General features: G+C 39.9%; 1 protein-coding gene across 1 annotated transcript in view; it reads left to right on the plus strand.

The window, feature by feature from the left end:
* Window positions 1-16682, plus strand: part of RAB38 (RAB38, member RAS oncogene family) — a 62796-nt gene extending 46114 nt beyond the window's left edge. Inside the window, exon 3 of the mRNA XM_082628476.1 lies at window positions 15806-16682. Coding sequence (XP_082484602.1) covers window positions 15806-15958 — 153 coding nt within the window. The 3' untranslated portion in view covers window positions 15959-16682. The remainder of the gene's footprint in view (window positions 1-15805) is intronic.
* Window positions 16683-18089: the final 1407 nt, after the last annotated feature.

The following is an 18089-nucleotide window of genomic DNA, read 5'->3' on the forward strand; positions in this document are numbered from 1 at the left end:
TGAGCTTCCTGACCCAATTTGGGTGAGTTCAGACCACCCTTGAATCTGTTCTGAGTTCACTTCCCTTCTCCTTCTAGCTTTTAGACATGTTATTTTTAAACCTGATCTTACCTGAGATATTCCTGTAGTCAAACTGTTTTCTTAAGATCTCTTTCCTATTTCTTTTTCATTGGGTTACTCATGATTGTATAGTTAGAATTTCTGTTTTTGAGCTTCCTGTCCTTTTTTTCTAGATTCAATCTTATGGATAGTTTTTCATCTGTGAGGAAAACCTACATAACTTTCCATTCCTTCTTATATATTTCTATTTTACAGTTCATGAAGTATTTATAGATGTTCTCTTTCCTTCCTGTTGTATGGGTAAAATAAAGATATTAGGACTTCCTACACTATTCATGGTTCAAAATTAATCACTCTCATTTTCTTTGTTCTGCACCTTTGAATGTGAATATTAAAAAATACATACTCCTTATGAAGAACTTTAACAAGAATTATAAAATAGAAGATTAAAATGATCTGTAATCAAACCACCAATTGATTTCACTTTTTAGCATTTTGTCTGTTTCCTTTCTAATCAGAAATGTGTATATATTAAAAAGAATTCCATCCTATTCCTTTTAAGCCATATTTACCCTTAAAGTGTCAACCCATAGAATTGGCTTATTAGCTACAGACCTATAGCTACATATACATAATGCCAGTGGGAGGAGGAAGAAAAAAAAGTAAAAGGTACTCAGGTCAGCAAAAAGAGCTAAATTGTCTTCAGAATAATATTTTATGATGCAAGAAAGCATGTAATACATCTTAAGTAGTTCTCAGGAACAAAGTCAATATTTTTAAAGTTTACATTTGAACCAGAAACATCCTTTATCTGGAAAAGTTATTGTCCTTTTGAATCTATTTAATTCAGTAGAATTCTATTAAAAAAATAGAAAATCAGAACTGAGGTTAAGTTTTAAGCTCTGAGAAGCCTCTTTTGTTCCCTTTTATTTCCAGAAAAAATTATTAAGCAACTACTTTATGCCTTTCTGAAGAGGTACTTCTTGTTAGGTCATTTATGGTTCAACTTTGCATTTCTCTTTTTGTATGTCCAATATAAGAGCCTCAATTGTCCACTTATTCTGCATATGTTGAAGTTATCAGATGCCACTAGATATATATCTGTTTGATAAGGCACAACTTTGTGGAAAAATATTTTTCTATTCCTTTTATAAATCATTGCTTGTACCTGTCTAAAATGTTAATGCATATATCTGCATTGTTGTAGATGATTGCAAATGTCCATAAAATGATAATAGTAAATACCACTGAGGGTTTCCTGATTTTTGCAATGATTCCGCCCTGGCCAGTTTTCTGCTCTTACTCCCACCATTCCCCTTCAGCTCTCCCTAAAGGTTGTCCGAATGTAAGTTTCCATCTCCTACGTATTCTGTCTCTGAAATCACAGAAATTGGCCAATAGTGTCTACATGACCTAAATGGGGTCCCTTCTAGTATTGCTTCTCTCCTGGACTCAAGAGTTGCTTTAGTCTCAAGCTTGAACACGTGACTGAAGCCAAACTTATTAGCGTTCTTCCCCAGGATTCCTCCAACTGAGTTTGACGGTAGGAGGCCATTTCTCTTGGGTGGCAAAGCTGTGAGGATGTAAGCCCAGAGGCTGCTGGCAGCTATCTTCCTTTTTATATGCAGAAAGCTGCTGGGCAGATAGAGAAAATGAACCTGACCTGATGGTGCTTCAGAGTCTAATTTCATTTCCTAGGTTCTTGGTGTGGCCTTAATCTTTTAGCAATTCTGTTACTACTGGGAGCTACCCTTCAGAGGATCTAGGCAATTCAATGAGTTTCTGATTTTTGCAATCAAAAACTTATGGCTAATCATGTAGATGGAGCATACTCGTTCTAGTAAATGACTAGTTAAATAAATGCCTCATATTTAAGCTTTCAATGTGAGAAACCTTTCTTATTAAAAGAGCATTATTCTCAGGACTCTCATGAGTTTAACTACATTAGTCAAGAGCTGGAGATAGTCTCAAGAGTCACCTTCAGTCCTGTTTGGAAAAAGGCAGAGTATAAATTCTATCCTTCTGCTCCTGATGAAACTGAGTCAGAGAGAAGACTTGATCTGTTTATAATGACTGAGCTAATTTGTAGCAACATCAAGGCTAGGACTCAGGTCCCTTAATTCTCTGTGTAAAGCTGTCCTGAGTTTAAGGGAACTGCCCTATAATAGATTTCCCTATAATAGAGCAGCTTACAATGTGTGTTTTGTGATTTTTAATTGGTATTAGTCCATTTTTCTTTCCCTTTTACCAGCCAGTTCATTCATAAGTTACTTGTTGAGCACGTACATGCCAACAGGCCCTGTATCAACAGCTGGTAATATTCCAAGTGCATAAAAGTGCCACTTCTGATTTCAAGAATTTTACTGTCTGGTGAGAAGGTAAATTTCTAGAAATCATTGCCATCATGCATGATTAAAGTTACTATAGGAAATGGCTATGGAAGCACCTAAGAGAGCTTCCCAACCCTACCCAGCTCAGGTTGGGGTGGAGCATTGGTCAGAGAAGACTCGCCTGAGGGGATAATCTCAGGACCTTGTCATTACCAACCAGGCTCTTTGGTTACAACTTGGTTATGAGCATGATCTCACTCTGCTCTGTTAAAGTCATGTTAAAAAAACAAAAGAAAACAAAACAAAAAAAACACATGTACTTCATTTCAGGCGAGGCTCAGAAAAATGGAAAAAGGCAAAAATAGAGGTAGCAGTACCTAGGTAAGGAGTAAAGAAATCCACAAGTATGAGACTAAATCAGTTAATAAGTGTCTCTCTCCACCCACCCCCACAACTGCCATCCACACCACTCCCATTTATCCTACCACTGCTCCGATCAAAAGTTGCCAAACTGTGCAAAGAGGAACACCAGCCCTGTGAGAAAGAGCATGAGATCAGTGTTCTGTGATCAGATAAGTTTATGAAACACTGCACACTCATTCTCTGCTTGGAGATGGGAGGGGGAAAGGGGAAGAGCTTGCTTCTCGCCAAGCCTCCCCACCCAACATGAACCTGCCTTTTCTTGACTCACGTGTTACTGTTGCAGGTCTTTCTCTTCTGCTCCCAGTTCTGCCCTGTTGCTTTGGTTTCCCTCATGTCCAACCCCCATGATGCTAAAGTTCCTCTCCATTTAATGCAAGAAGTTCCATCACGTACCGCATTCTGCGACTGTCTAGGATTCTGAGATAAAGAAACGTTTTGATAAAGAAACATCTTGAATTATTTTTAATTCAAGAAACATTTTGAATTATTTTTAACTGTGATAAAGAAACATTTTGAATTATTTTTAACTTAACATTCCTAAAATTATTTAACCATAGATGCTTTTCTTTTTTTCCTGTACTACCTTATGAAACTTCAGAACCTGCTATGAGATATCGTACTCTAACAAAGAAGGATGTTTGTCCCTCCAAACATTCCCATATAAAACTTTAATAATATGCAATGTTGTTTTATTTCCTGAGTGTTGTATTTTCTTTTCAGGGCCTATCGTATGCCTACACTATTGCTGAGTGCTTTTAAATATCTCATCTCATTTTATACACATTCACAACAACCTTGTGAAGTTGGCATTATTTTTATCACAGATTATAGGTAAAGAAACTGAGGCTCAGAGAGAGGTTATGGTGACTTCCCTGAGGTTACCCAGTTAGGACTGGCAGAGCTAGGATAGTTCTGAGTCTTTCTATTGCAACTTTCCTCTTCAATAAAGAAATATACAAACAGTAAAATTTCAAATTGACTAACAGATTCTAAAACTGGGGAATGTACCTGAGTTTCATCCAAAAATTCAAAGCAGGATTCAAATGAAATCCCAGTGAATCAGGTAGATGTCAGCAGCTGAATACCTCCAAGTGAGATGTGTTTGCTCTGGATGGGCAGAAGAGCACATTGAGGGGATGGCCTGAGGCTTAGTTCGGCTGGAACCTAGCCAAGTAAGGACAGCCAATGGAGATAAGGGAGGAGAGTTAAGTTGTGGCCGTGCTGGTTGGCCCTCAGTGTAGTGGTCTGCATTGATTCTGAGTAGGCAAGGTGAGGCAGCAAAGTTTTTTGAGCTGGGAGTGGGGATGAGGTATGGCCATCACTACACTTTAATGAGAGTAGTCAGGAGACAGTTTGGCAGGAATATGGAGGACTATTGCCATGGGAAGAAAATGGAGGCATGTGATCAGAGAAGAGATCACACAGGGCCTGACTCAAGGTGAAATGTCAGAGTGATTGTGAGAAAGGAGGATGTCACCATCATCATCTTGAAGCAGAGGTGGAAAAGGTCTGAGCTAATAAGATAATCACAGCATGGCGGACTCCACAGTGTATGAAAACGCAGAGTGTAAAGACTTTGATGAAAAGTGCCTGGTCCAGGGAAAGTGCTCAATGATTATTTGCTGAATAATGAATTATTTCATTTAGTTACATGATATTTCAATATTACACGATAGGAACTTCAGATTGATGTATCTCCTCTTTTTTTTCCTATTACAAGTTTGTAGAATGAAGAAAAGTATAGTGTTATTCCATATCAGGGAGAAGAAAATTATTTACCACGTGCTAACTACTGCTTCAGGGAGGTTGCCCAGGCTAAGAATGACTTGATATGTGACTGTGGAATTTAAGAGTTAGACAACAGGTGTTAGTAGGGAGGAGAAGACATAGATTCTAGGGTTGGGGCCAGAGTTCTGGTAGCTAGCTAGCATCATGACATTCTAAATACAAAAAGGTGATTAAAAGATGAATTTGTTTAGTTTTATCAACACATTCAATTTTACTCATAGTTCTTGTTTCTATATGTTTGCACCCAAGATATCATTATAACGGTGGCAGAATGTTGCCTACCATATTAGTAAACAAAGGATGTTGCAGCCATCAAACCATCACATTACAGCTGCCCGGACGGTGAGCCCTGAGGGACTTCAGGATAGAAAAAGGACACCCCCCATCTAGCAGTCAGACACTGCAGCCGCCCCTGACTGTCCACCCTGAGGAGACTCAGGATGAGAAAGCACAGGATACTGGCCCCAGATAGCTGAGATGCATATCAAAGGAATGATTTCAGTGAGCCCAGACACTTGCATCTTCCCATACATAGAAAAATGCTAAATTCCTTACCTTGAGATATCTGGTTTTCTTTAACTAACAGTAATCTTTTGATGGTCTGACTACTTGATCTTTGTTGCAAAAATTCCCATGTATCCAGGCTCCTCCTTTACCTCTTCAGAACAGTGCCTCTGAGCTATCCAAGAGGCTGTGTCCCAGGCTTAAGTTTTGTCCACAAATACAACATAATTCTCAACTTTTTGGTCAACAGTACTATCTGGAAAAGCAATGATTTCAAACTCTCTACTAAAAAGTTAGTTGAGGGCTTGGAAAAAGGATCATATATAAAGAAAAAAAACCAACGAAGTCGTTAAGCTAGAATTGACCTTTCATTCAGTTTCATAAAGTTCTTAAGAGGAAAAGATGATATTAAAATAATTATGTATAATATAATCATAAAAATACATAATGTTACTCAGCTTCTACTTTTGCCCCAAATGAGATATTTCTAATCTTGGTAATTCTGTCAAGTGGGTGTTATTCTCCCTAAATTGTAGGTGAGGCCCAGAAAAATTAAGCATTTGTCTAAGTTCATCTAATTATTAAAAAGCACAGGTCACCTAAAATCATTTTTGAAGCAACAAGATATGAAGAATTATTTTTAAAAGAGTGAAATCAATACTCCAACATAAGTCCACTCAATTGCAAAGCCTTTAGCAGTTCAGCTCAATTTTTATAAACTGGTTCAGTCAGTCTTCCTTCGTTTTACCTAAAAAGAATGGTGTCAAATCATAGCTAGAAAACAAGATAAGAACAGGCAGTTTGACTTGTGAAGTAAATTCTGTTGTGAATATGTTTTCCATTTCACTCCCTACAGAAATCACCCACATCTGAAATTATTATTATTATCATTATTTTTTTTTTTTTTTTTTTTTTTGCAGTACGCGGGCCTCTCACTGTTGTGGCCTCTCCCGTTGTGGAGCACAGGCTCCAGACGTGCAAGCCCAGCGGCCATGGCTCACGGGCCCAGCTGCTCCGCGGCATGTGGGATCCTCCCGGACCGGGGCACAAACCCGTGTCCCCTGCATCGGCAGGCGGACTCCCAACCACTGCGCCACCAGGGAAGCCCTGAAATTATTTTTAGGTTGAAACCTGAACTTGTTACTCTTCTGAGGGCCTCATTGATTGGTTCATCCATCCATTCATTCATTCATTTGTTCATTTGTTCATTCATTTACCCAGTATATTCCAGGTGCCTACTGCATGCAGGCACTGCGCTAGACACTAGGCCACAGCAGTAAGACCCCCAGTAGCCCCCTGTGCTGTGAAGATACAGACAAACAAGCTGTTACATATTGACCAGTGATAGATTCCCGAATAGAGTGGTGCTTTTGTCGCAGTCTGGGGGAGTTAGAGGCAACTTCTTATGAGAGGTGATCACTGAAGAATGACATAAAGGGAGAAGGTGAAGAGAAGCAGACACAAGAAGGGAGCATGTATTCATCTGAGGATGTATATGTAATGTCTAGGTGCTTCATCTGTGTGTAACATTTAATTCTAACACGTACCCTGTGAAGTGTAGTTGTCATTAACCTCATTTTACAGATTAAGCAGGTTAAGTCTCAGGATTTGGACTTGCCCTTGGTCCTGCAGTAAGTGGCAACCGAGTTTCAAAGCTTGACTCCAAAGCTCACTCTCTTTACATTACTTCCTGGGACAGCAATGTTCTAGTCTCAGTTCTTGGATTTGGCACATAGAGGTGTCAGAATGAAAACATTTATCACAGTAGAAATGAATTGTAAAGCATACTTTCTTCTCATAGTTAGCATTCTATAAATATGACTTTGAATTAAGTCCAGCCATTACTGTGGCTAAGTAACTTATCCTATATGTGTTTCAGTTTTCTCATCTGTAAAATAGGTTAATAGTATACCCACCTCCCATGGTGTACTAAGGTTAATGAGATTATTTATATATGAAGTGTACATGCATAGGACCTGAGTGAAATTTCCATGGTAAGTGTACAGTAAATGTCAGCAATTATTACTATTAACATTTTGTGTCTAGTGGGCCATTTATCTTCTCAAACTGATGAATGAGAAAGTATTTTGACTGAAGGCTTTTGGCTTTATTAATAGGGTTTATTAAATCAGGCTAAATGATAGTTTTTACGCTTATGTTTATTCTTTACTCTCTTTTTGAGATGAGACTTCAGTCTTCATTTCTTCAGCAAACATTTATAGAGAGGAGTATGACACAGTAGGATAAGACCAGGGGCTCTGGGCTTGAGTCTTGCTTTGTCATTTAAGAGTTCTGGAACTTTCCGGGGTCATAGTAGTGGCTGAGCATGGGCTAGAGAATCAGGTTCCAAAAGTTTGACTTGCTGGCTGTGTAGCCCTGGGAAAAAATTTTAACCTTTCTATACCTCAGTTTCTTCACCTGAGTTTTCATGAGGATTGACTTAGTTAATACAGTTAAAGTACTTAAAAGGTACCTGGCCTATAAAAAGTTATCAACAGGTATCAGCTAATTTTGGTAACATTGTTTAGAGTTCTCTTATTACACTAGGCTCTGTACTGGGAACCAGGAAAACCAACATAATGACAACAGGCAGTTATGAGTCAATGGTAAGTGCCAGGTGGGTACAAAGTGCCAGGGAGCACTGAAGATACATTTCCGAGTGCTGAGAGATGGCTACTCAGAAGAGATAATGTTTCTAGAAGCAAAGCATTGTGCAAGCAGCAAGAACTAAGAGGTAGCCTATGCGATGCTAGGCAAGTCACTTTCCTTCTCTGTTGCCTTAATTTCCTGATGCATCAAAGATAGCAGGTTGAATTAGTAATGTCTAATTTCCCTCCCTCTTTAATATTGGGTGGTTCTCTCTAAGTTTGGAGATGCTCTACGGCTGAAGTGGGGTTCCAGATGCTGCTAGAGTGGTGAGGAGGAGATAAGGGAAGAGAGGTTTAAGGTAGGTGGCCCTGGGACTGTAGAGAAGAGGGGGAAAAGAGGGTGTGAGATGGACTTTGACATCTAGTGTGTAAAGGACAGGGGCTGAGCTAGGGCAATGGTGGGGATGGGGGAGGCATTGTCAGAGCGACACAGTCTTTGGAGTTGATTTTGTGAACTTTCCTCTTCCTTCCCATATCTCCATGCTGACAATGGGACTCTATCCTGCATTGAAATCAGAGACAATATGGCTCCATCTGTCCTTCCTAGTGCCCATTAGATAGACTGAAGTCTGGTAGCTTTCAGATAATAGGACAGGATTAGGACCTGGTTTGTCTGAATCACACTCTCCATGTCTGTCTTCCTTTCATGGAGAAGTGTGACAAAGTGCAAAACCATGGGCTCTGGATTTAGGTAGACCTTCGCTTGGGCACTTACCAACTGTTGGCCAGAGACTCTAAGACATCAGCAAGGAGAAGAGGAAGAGAAAATATAGAACCTTTGAGGATTGGATTGGGAGCCCTATTTTTCCCCTGACTCTCGCTGAGACCTTGAGTCTGTCATTAGCTTCTCTGAACCTCACTTTCCTGTTCTGTCAAATAAGGGCAGTACCTCCCACCTTGGCTTTATTTTGAAGATTAAATGAAGTGCCAACTTCTGAGAACAATGTCTGAGATATAGGACTCAGTTTGGAGGAGCCCCAGTAGAAGCTCATGATTGCCAATGGGAGGAAGCAGTTACCCAAAGGAAAGGAGGAGTGATATGGGGGATACGGGAGGAAAAAAAGTACCATACAGACAAAAATAAAGGTGTTCACTGTGCTTGCCCCACATTAGACTTGAACTACAGTAAATGAGAGCTAGCAAAAGGTTTGGCACTTATGTGCTCCATAAACGAGTGCTGAATCTTCTTAGAGAAAGTATTTTCAAAACACCTGTTCTGTGTGAGACTTCTTACACCGGTGTTATTATCTAGTGGGCCACCTTCTCTAATTAAAATTTCACAGCGCTGAAGAATTTAGTGCCCTAACCTCAGAGCTTCTGGTACACTTGGTGTTATGTTGGAGGTTGATGTCTTTGGAAAGATTACAGGAGGATGAATGCTCTGCCAGCTTCTAACTAGGCAGATGTGAAGGTTTTCTGCTAGGATGTTTTTGCTGTCTGGCACCAGGGGTCAGAGATTAAATAATTTGCCACCAGACAGATGTTCTGAAGAGCTAATTAAAAAACTGACACGTACACAAGACCTCAGATAGATTTATATTCCTTCTTCTCTGGGAAGATCAGAATCACCACAGCTTAAAATCACTGTATTAAATGTTATTTCCGGAGAGTTCACAATTGAAACAAAAAGGAGCATCTTTCAAGGCATTCTTAATTATATGAGTGTGTCTCAAATCTGGATGCACATTTTAAAAAAATTTTATTGGAGTATAGTTGATTTAAAATGTTCTGTTAGTTTCTGCTGTACAGCACAGTGAATCAGTTATACATATATACATACTCACTCTTCTTTAGACATTTTCCATATAGGTCATAGTATTGAGTAGAGTTCCCTGTGCTATACAGTAGGTCCTTAATAGTTATCTATGTTATATACAGTAGTGTGTATATGTCAATCCCAATCTCCCAATTTATCCCTCGGCACCCCTTTCCCCCCTGGTAACCATAAGATTGTTTTGTACATCTGTGACTCTATTCCTGTTTTGTAAATAAGTTCATTTGTACCATTTTTTTAGATTCCACATATAGGTGATATCATATGATATTTGTCTTTCTCTGTCTGACTTGCTTCACTCAGTATGACAATCTCTAGGTCCATCCATGTTGCTGCAAATGGCATTATTTCATTCTTTTTATTGGATGTACATTTTAAAGAAGTGGAAGATCTTTTAAAAAATGCTTATGCTGAGCCTCATCCAAGACCAATGTCTGGGATGAGGGTCCTGGTAATAGATTTTTTTGAACTCTCCAAGTGACTTGAATATGCAGCCAGGACTGAGAACTACTGATTTAGAAATAAAACTATTTTAATATCTGTTTTGATCCTTGGAGGTATGGTCACGTAAGGTATGGGAGCAGAATAGAAAGTGCAGTTAGGGCGCTCTTGGTTGGAATGACAGATTGACCAAGATCTTGTTCCGCTCTGGTTAAGTTACTCAACCTTGTTAAAGGTTAAAATTTCCTTACCTTTAAAATATAGCTGTTAGTTCTTAAATAGATTTTCGTGAGGATTGGATGTGAACAATATCTCATAAGTAAAGCACCTGCTGTATGCCCAGCTGGGAGTAGACACAATAATACTCTGGTAGTTACTACCATTTGTTTTTACTAAAATGCTTTGTTAGGCATTTTAAGCTTATTTCTCAGGCATGCTTACTGATATAAATTAAAAGATTCAGAGCAGAGACATAAAGATGAGCACACATCAACCTAAAGTAGTCAGCACAATAGACCATCTTGTCATATTGCAAATATGTAAATAAATCACAGTCAGATTCAGTCTAAGTGTACGTGTCTTGAAAGCCATAGGATGTATGATTTACCTTTACAGCAAAAGATGCTCCTGGAGGTGTTGTTATAGCTCTCTAGAATAAACATCAATAAAAATACCCAGGTCGTATTTTGCACTTGTACCAGCAGCTCTGCTTCTTAACAGTCACCTAGAAAATATGGGCTTGGCTGTGTCTGCTTGGCTGCCAAGTAGGACAATCAATTATATTGGAATCTAATTGCCCAAAAGGTCCAAACCTATAGTTTTATCAGGCAGGGTTTGATTATTCATGCTCACTTTGCACAGAAGGGGAGAGGGACGTTAGTTCTGTTATTAATAGTTATTGCTATTCCTTCTCCTAGCCTAAGTCTTGGCTGTGACTTCAGCGGTGTACGGAAAGACAGAAGGACCAGCAATGCACAGTAGCCTTGCCTGAGGCCCTGACTGCAACTTCTTACCCTTTTTTTTTTTTTTTTTTGCGGTACGTGGGCCTCTCACTGTTGTGGCCTCTCCTGTTGCGGAGCACAGGCTCCGGACGCGCAGGCTCAGCGGCCATGGCTCACGGGCCCAGCCACTCCGCAGTATGTGGGATCTTCCCGGACCGGGGCACGAACCCGTGTCCCCCGCATTGCAGGCGGACTCTCAACCACTGCGCCACCAGGGAAGCCCTTTCTTACCCTTTTAATGCTGGAAACACACACACCCTGCCCATGCTGTGTTCCTTTATTTATTTGGGGGAAATATTTAGGGGGACTTGAGATAAGGGGCTCCAAGCATGTGCCCTAAACACTATACATCTTGCCTTTTTGTAGTGAGTATATAGTAAAGGTCACAGCAAATATTAGTGTTTACTGTTCTCCCTGGACTCACACCTGGCCCTGCCACTTACCAGTGTGTGTCTTGGGACCAGCCACTTATGCCTACTCAATATGTTTCTTCAGCTGCAAAGTGAAGGAATAGAATACACACATTATCATGCTCTCCTGACAATTAAATGAGGAGAATATGTGGATAACATTTACTGAATGTATGCCCTATCCCCTTCACTGTTCTAAGTGTCTCACATGTTCTAAATATTAACATGTATTAACTTTAAATGGCCTATAAAGTAGATCTCTTGATTCCCTTTTTACAGAGGAGGAAATTAAGGTGTGGAGTGGAGTGGTTGAAACAGTTTTCCCAAGGTCACACAAGCAGAAAGTGGGAGCTGAGATTAGAGTTTGGCTTCAGACCTGTCCTCTAGACACTATACATTGTACCCTTTTGTAGAAAGCATGTGATCAATATAAGTACTTGCTCCTCTTCCTGGCTTCCTCTTGAAGGTTCCAATCTGAAATAGGTATACCATGGCAACCAGCACCACGGTGCACATGATAGGTATTTCCTAAGTGCTCACTGAAAGATTAAGTAATTAAAAAGTGCTAAGGGTCCATATAGTTTTGTCTAGTATCAGATTGTGTTTATTGACACTTCAGTTGCAAAAAAGCCTCAGTGACTCTATCTGGCCAACTTAGCATTGAAGGCTCTACAGTAACCTGGCTCCAGGTGCCCTTTCCAACCTTATACCTCTGCTGTTTACCTTGCTAGTATAAGCTCAGTCAAGGACAGAGCTTATTTTAACCTCTTTATCTTTGTATGCCTCATACTTAGTGGGACTCTAAATAATATTAATTGAATGACTGTGACTCAGTCATCATGGACTGCTACCCTGTTCCTATATAAAATCTAAAAGCAGGTACAGCCACTCTTTGGTTCTGATGGTTTCCTTGGTCCAGAACCGCATCCTGCATAATCTCCTGCCTTAGTCCTAACACCAGCCAGCCTTTACTCAGTGGGTTAAAGGTCACAATTTCACCAGGATCATCTTATCTTTTACTAAAATGTTCCTGCTAGGCTGCCACTAATTGGGCTTAGGCTTTAGTTGTTTTTCTCATAATGATAATGGATTTTCATTCATTTGTTCACACTTCACCCTCTTTGTTAGTAGATTTTGCCAATTTGTACATTAATGAAAGAAAACCCTATTTAACTATGATGTTAATATTTGAGTGGAGGTATTAAATATACTACTGTCAAATCTAACTGGTATGTGAAGGAAGGCCCTTTTTGATGCTTAAAACTTGCTTTATGAAAGAGAAGGGGACTAAGATTTATTTTGCACCCACTGGGCCTAACCCTGTAGTAAGAACTTTTATTTGTTATTGCACTTGATTTTCAAAACAGTCTTGGAAAGGAATATAGCTTGGTAAGAGCCAGACTTTGATGTCAGAAACACCTGGGTGTGAGTTCTGGCCCTCAAACCCATCTGCTGCATGCTTTTGTGGCGGAAGTCTCTTAATCTCTCTAAACTTAAGTTTTCTTACCTGTAAACAGCTACGATGATATCCTGTGTTTGGTATTTGGGGTGGGATATTGTTGCTCGTTCCCCAACACACAAGCAATAGCCAAAAGAGAATCAAAGTATATGTTTATTAATGGCTAGGAAAGCACCTTCAGACCACCCAAATGTAGAGCTTCTTTAGTGAGATGTGCTGGCCCTAGAGGCCAAGGCCTGGGAGGCTAAGTGAGGCTACACTTCCCCACTTTCCTTGAATAAGAGGCAGTGGAGGACCATGGGCCAGGCTTCTAACGGATCACGTAAACAAGTGGCTGGACCCGAGAGCCAAGCATTGACCTGGGTCTGTCCCAAAGATCCAGACTCTGCCTACGTCAGATTACTTCCTGGGAGCAGGTAGTTTAAATGTGACCCCTGGGCCTGATACTAGGAAGAAGAAGAGTGACAGAAGGCATGGTGAGCATGAGCAATGGGAAGAGGGCAGAAGGATGGCTGCTCTCTATGGACTGGTTTCCATGGCATAAGGCAGATACTTCAGCTGAAGGGAGAGAGGTCACGCTCACCTCTACCCCAACAATAACAACAGAATAAATAAGAACAAAAAACTAATCCTTGTCTTATAGGGCTTTAAATGGGTTTAAATAAGATTATGTATATGAAGTGCCCAGCACTGTGAAAGCACCAATAACCCCTGCATCCCATAAAGAAAAGCAATTTTTTATTAGATAACTATTCTCATCGAGAACGTCATATAGATCAGGAAAGGGAAGCTCAGAAATGTGAATTCTGGTCTGGTATAAAAACGAGTAACAGCAACATCACAAACAAACAAAAAAGCAACCAGAACTTCACCTTGTTTTAGATTTAGAAACCCTCAGAGGAATCTTTATTAAGGCTCTGTAAATGGGAGAGGTTTGTTGTTTCTGGAACTTGAAAAATTACCTTAAGCTTTCGTAGCAAGTGAGCTCAGGGTTGGGCTTGAATGATCTGAAATGTGCTAATGAATATTTACACCTAATTGCATTAGCCATAGATACCATTTGGAAAACATCACTACCTCTTACATTTTCCATGTAATATGATTTCATGCAATACATTTTCCATGTAATATGACTTCATGCAGTGATCTCAAAATATATCAGCAACGCTGACATACATACAAAAATTAGGTATAAGTAGTTATACTTCAGATTGGACAACAAGGCCTTGGAGCAAAACAATTTGACAAAAATGTCCTTCTCTCTTTCCATTGAATATAAGGAGACACATCAGAGAAATTCTACAAATTGTGATAAAGACAGTCAAATCTGAATTTACAAGAGATCAAGGTTTTTTGTTTAGTATATTAGTAGTAAATATTCTGTATTTCTGTTTTCTGACTAGCAGAGAAAAGGCAACTTAACCTATAGTTACTGAATAAACTATGTATATATATATATATATATATATATATATATATTTGACCCAGTAATCTCATTCTTTTCCTATAACGCTATTGAGATGTAATTCACATGCCGTATAATTCACCCCTTTAAGGTGTAAATTCCAGTGGTTTTTAGTATATCCAGAGTTGTGCAAGCATCACCACAACCAACTTTAGAACATTTTCATCACTCCAAAAAGAAACGCCACCCACCCTGCATCCACTAGCAATCATTCCAATTCTCTACAATCACTCTCCCCACCCGGCCCTAGCCAACCACAACAATCTGTTTTCTGTCTCCTTGGATTTGCCTATTTTGGACATTTCATGTAAATGAATCATACAATATGTGGTCCTTCGTGACTGGCTTCTTTCACTTAGCATGATGTTTTCAAGGTTCATCCATGTTCTGCTATTGCATAATATTCCATGTTGTGTGTATTCCATTCCTGTTCATAAGCGTCCTCAGGTTTTCCAGTTTTTCTCTTTTCTTTCTCTTCTTTTTTCTTTTTTATTGGTTATGAAAATTTCTACAATAAACATTCTTGTACATCTTTCCTGAGGCACAAATGCTTTTATTGCCATGGAATGGATTCCCAAGAATGAAACAATATATTTTAGATTCAAAGGTTTGCTCCATATTTTCTCCAAGTTGAAGTTTAGTTCATTCTTGAAACTAGATTGATATGTCTGATTTCATATTTTTCTTTGAAGAGTTATGTCCACCTGGATTGTCTAAGTAATGTCACCATAATGAACAACCCCAAATCTCAGTGGCTTAAAGTCATAATTCTCATTCATCCTTCATGAATCACCATAGGATACTTGGTTCTTTTTGAACCTCATTCATAGACTTAGGCCAAGAGAATTTCCATCTCTGTGCTTTCCATGTTTGCAGAAGCAGAGAGAAAAGAACATGGTGAATTGAGCATTGTCTCTTATTGCTTCTACACGAAAGTGAAAGTGAGACACATCATTTATCCTCCCGTTTCATTGTCCCATGAAAGTCACGTGTCCATGCCTAACTTCAAAGAGGTCAGAGCAGGGCACTCCTACCATTTGACTGGAAGGCAGAGAGCCAGAAGTACTTGTGAAACCACTAATGACTGCTTCAAGAGGTGTCTTATTATTCCTATTTCATATCAAGGTCACAAAGGTAGTATGTGGCAGAGTGCAATTATGAACCTAATTTAGATTGAAGACTTACTGTGTCTTCTACAATATTATGCTATAATGTAAGAGTACATAAAAATAAGAAAATTGCCCTCTAATTTAAATTCAGTCTATTAAGTGAACCCACCAAACACTATTCCTCCTAAGTGATAAAACAAATACATATTTTACTTTTGTGAAGGACTAAAGAGTAAAGTTCTTAGAGGTAATAAATGAGAGTGAAGGGAATAGAAAGAGGATGCATGGAAAGGGTTTAGGAAGAGATATTTAAATACTGCCCTTTTGTCTCATATACATCTCTGCCATAGCATCATTGTAGAATATTGAATAAGAGCTGTTTTCTCCCCTTAGGAAAATATCAACATTGATGAAGCTTCCAGATGCCTGGTGAAACATATACTTGCGAACGAGTGTGACCTGATGGAATCCATTCAGCCTGACATCGTGAAGCCCCATCTCACATCTCCCAGGGTTGTCAGCTGCTCCAGCTGTGCTAAATCTTAGTCGGCTCCTGTGCTGGCATATGATGAAAGTGATCCAATCATCTCATGAATTGTGTCTCAGTTCCTACCATTTTGGGCAAATATCAGGATAGGGATACACCTGGGGCAAGCCAAAGATCTATGCCTGTATCTTTCCTCTAAGAGAAATAGCAAATGTTCTTTTCATGTTTTTCTCAGCATCAGCACAGTGTTTACAAGCTTTTAAAATATTTAGTGTGTTACAAAATTCTGTCTTGTAGCTGACCATAATTGTGCAGGGCCAGAGTCGGCCCGGTTATTTGCTTCTTTGAGTCAGCCAAGGCCTCAGGTCTGAAAGAGAAGGGGCAGAAGAACAGGCTAGCTGTCAAGTTAAGCATTGGCTTTCACTTTGCCCCCTGGTGTCTTTGTTCAGATTTCAGTACATCCTCTGCTGGTCTGACAGGCCTACTAAGTAGAAACAGTATTTTCTCCAGAGATGACCTCCATTCTCAACAGACCTAAAGTTGTCTCTGATTTAGCTCTTCAGAGTCATGTACACAGGCCTCCTGTGCTTTTGTTGCTTTTATTGTCCCTTGCCATGCCCTGAATGTTGGTTTAACTGAAAACTTTATGAAAAGGCTGCCCCTGGTATGTGCGTTTCTTTTAGCTTTCTCTGACTCAAGCTGTGGGACTCTTCTGTGCGTGTAATACATATTATATATATTTTCACAAGTGAAAATAAAACATTAAAAGATGCTGTTTCCTTATTTCTGCCAGTGCTTTAAGTTTCTTAGTATTCTAAACTTTTTTGTTGACTGTGTGTCCATAGTTCTCAAGACCCATTTCTAAAATTTAATTTCAAAAAAGTGATGTGAAATATGCACTCAAAGGAATGGTACTATTAAAACAGAGATGAGGGCTTCCCTGGTGGCGCAGTGGTTGAGAGTCCACCTGCCGATGCAGGGGACACTGGTTCGTGCCCCAGTCTGGGAAGATCCCACATGCCACGGAGCAGCTGGGCCCGTGAGCCATGGCCACTGAACCTGCGCATCCGGAGCCTGTGCTCCGCAACGGGAGAGGCCACAACAGTGAGAGGGCCGCGTACCGAAAAAAAAAAAAAAAAAAAAAAAAAAACAGAGATGAATCCAAAGCATCTATATCTACAGTTCACATTGGCATTTAGGTCAGGAAAGCAAGCAGTACATATACACATTTTTGGTTAAGCAGAGGAATATATCCTCATATAGTCTGGTCAGGAAAAGTGCCAAGCTAATCAACATATAGAGAAACAACTAAACTATGCATGGTGATATCTTGCTTTACACAATGGCTGTGGTGCAGGTATGCTGCAGGTAGCTACTACTGTTTAAAGGCACTATTTTTCATTAATATTCATAATGCACTCACAGGAGCTTTGTAACTGATGTTTTTGGGTGTCCTCTCCATATTATCTTGGCAGTCATTGTTTCCATAAGTACCAACCACACAACTTCCCATTATTTGTCTTTGTTACCCTTTCCCTAAGGGCATTCTCTGGCCTCTGGAGCACATGAGGCAGGCAGGCCAGTGAGTTAATGTCTCCAGAGCAGCCCAAAACCAATGATAGCAGGGACTGGGGGATGAATACCTTAGGTTCTTTGTCTCTTGGGAAGACCAGTTCTGAGGCATGCTCTTTGCAGCCTCTTAGACAACCCCAGTGGTACTAATAGTCCTTGGTTCCCACAGGGGAAACCTTCCCACCTGCTGCATCCTTTATTGGCTTCATTTCCTTCTTTCCTCACTTCCCCACTCCTCTACTGGTGCTTCCTAGGTCACTTTCCAAATAAACTACTTTCACTCAAATTCTGTTTCAGGGTCTTATATGGGAATCCAAACCTCACCTAAGTTAGTTGGGACAGAGGTGGTTTAGGAAGCAGATCCTCAATACCAGCGTGTGAACTGAATGATTCACTACCAGGTGGTAGCAGGGACCCCCTTGCTGGTTTATAATGTAGGGGAGCTAATCCCTGGCAGGCTATAGCACCATAATTACTAAGACTCTCATGAGGTGGATTGGGGTAGAATACAGACAGAAGTAAAATCCTATTGCTCTTGTATTTGAAAGACATGAGATCGCAGAGTTAACTTCCATAAAACTCCATAGGGAAAAAAATTACAGACTTGAGTCAGCCAAC

Source organism: Mesoplodon mirus (assembly GCF_964341445.2).
Source record: "Mesoplodon mirus genome assembly, chromosome: 7".
In the NCBI taxonomy this organism is placed as follows: Eukaryota; Metazoa; Chordata; class Mammalia; order Artiodactyla; family Ziphiidae; genus Mesoplodon; species Mesoplodon mirus.